The 2092-nt window shown below is 43.5% G+C and overlaps 1 protein-coding gene across 1 annotated transcript in view; it reads right to left on the reverse strand.

The window, feature by feature from the left end:
- The window catches only part of LOC101846633, a 16364-nt gene that overhangs the window by 3451 nt on the left and 10821 nt on the right, over positions 1-2092 (reverse strand). The window contains exons 3-4 of the mRNA XM_013079915.2: positions 1915-2008; positions 490-1157 (exon numbers count right to left, since the gene is read on the reverse strand). Of these exons, the coding sequence (XP_012935369.1) occupies positions 490-1157; positions 1915-2008 (762 nt within the window). The remainder of the gene's footprint in view (positions 1-489; positions 1158-1914; positions 2009-2092) is intronic.

Genomic DNA, 2092 nt, shown 5'->3' on the forward strand with positions numbered 1-2092 from the left:
TGCTTCTTCTGTAAACTTCTTATTTTGACATACAACAATGATGAACGACGGCGAAGAAACGTTGCTACGGACTAAAGTTGTCTTCTGGCCGTTCTCAAATGGGAGGGGGGGGGGATATTACCATGTTCTTAAGCAAAGCAGAATTGTAAATAGGCTGATCTATCAATGTCATGCTCATACTGTGCCGGAACAGCATATTGGGAACTGCTGCTTTTTCTTTCCTCATCCTTACTATCGTCATTTTTCCTCAACTTCTTTCGTATGTTTGTCACTTTCTTGTGAACTGAAATTTCCGGGGTGCCTTTATAGTCGAAGCAGACTTTGTGCTGTTGAGGCTAGATAGGTGAGCAGAGAAAGCCTGATTCTCCTTTTGGACTTCTCTGTTGACATCCGCCCCTTGGCGCTCATATGACCATATTGCAGTTGCGAGCGCTGTAGAACCTTACTTTAAAAAAGTACATAAAATAAAAAAAGAAACGTTGTCCAAACCTCCGCCTCTGCTTGCTGCAGATCCACGCCAATGCCAACAGTAAGACCAGCACAGGGGCAGGGGCAGAGCAACAGTGCTCCCCCCAAGACTGGTCGAGCAGTAGACGTCACAGACTGATTCAGACTTGTCGCGGAGCTCACAGCTTCTGGTTGAAATGTCGTCGCTGGTAGTGGTCCGGCTGTTGCTGATGATGGTTCTGGTATAAGATATGACATGTCGTTGGCTGAATCCCATACAGTTATATCCTCTATCACGGAGGTGAATTCTGGAAGAGGTGTTGGTTGTCCGTGCATCCATGAATCGTCTTCAAAAGTGTATCTGTATGGAGAAGATGGTTCTACTACAGAACCTGTTGGCCCCCACACACCTGTTGGTTCTGTCTCAGGGCTATAAGTGTCGTAAGAAATAGATCCTCCCGGAGGAACGGGTGGCGATGCTGCGGGGTGCGGGAAATACGACCAGTCGAAGAACGTCTCTGTCGAGGGGTAAAGCGAGTCTGTTGCATTCGGGTGTCGGAAGACGAAATTGGGCTCAAGAAATGATGACGTGAAGTTGGTCCAGAATGAAGGCAGCTCAGAGCCGTCCGAGGTAGAGAGAATGGAGGAGAAAAACTCAAATACTGAAAAGTTAGACAGAATCAGGCCTGTCGACGATGTCCTAGGAAATTCTGAGGGATGAAAAGAGGAATGTTCAGTATATTATTATTCACAGTCATGGTACAATTAAGTGCTCAAAATGTGGTAAACTCTTCTCTGCAAGAATCGGTCTCACTGGCCATAGCAGAAGCCACAAATGATATGATTTCTTCAGTTTCTTACTAAGCAATATTCTTCTCTCCAGATACATTATTATTATCATTAGTCACCGTCAGACATTCACGAACAAACAATTTCGTCATGATTATGATTATGATGTAACCTGTACATGCACAATCACATTCACTCACACAGAGATAAGCGCGCACACATGTATAGCCCTAATTAAATTAAGCACGGACACACACACTCACACACACACACACACACACACACACACACACACACACACACACACACACACACATACACACACACATACACTTTTTACTCAAGCACACACCCCATACACACAACGGCGACCTGCAATGCTTGTGTGTAAAAAGACATCTCATACTCTACTGTTTTAGTTTTAGTAGAGGTTTTACGGCGCTCGCAAGTGCATAAGGTCATATAAGCGTCAGAAGATTAGAGGTGTTACAAGAGAGTAACAAACATAAAAAAGAAGAAGGGGAGATAAGGACGATAGATGTTCGAAAGGAAAGAAGGAGCAAACCACACTAGAGCACCCGCCAACCACCCATCCATAATCTACGAATCTTTTCTAAAGATCACAGTGGTAGTTTCTCGGCTTTCTCATAAAACAGAACAACACGATTTTTTCCTCACCACAATAGACCTTATATCGGGTCCAGTTTTGATAGTTATGGCACACAAGAGTTCCAAACGGGGTCTTTGTCCAGCATGTATTCAGCTCCAAGGCCTGTCATGATGTAAAGATTATACATGTAGTATGTTTCAGATTCAGCTATCAAATAATTTGTTTTAGTTATACTATTATATATTT

Source organism: Aplysia californica, unplaced genomic scaffold (genome assembly GCF_000002075.1).
Source record: "Aplysia californica isolate F4 #8 unplaced genomic scaffold, AplCal3.0 scaffold00068, whole genome shotgun sequence".
Taxonomy (NCBI): Eukaryota; Metazoa; Mollusca; class Gastropoda; order Aplysiida; family Aplysiidae; genus Aplysia; species Aplysia californica.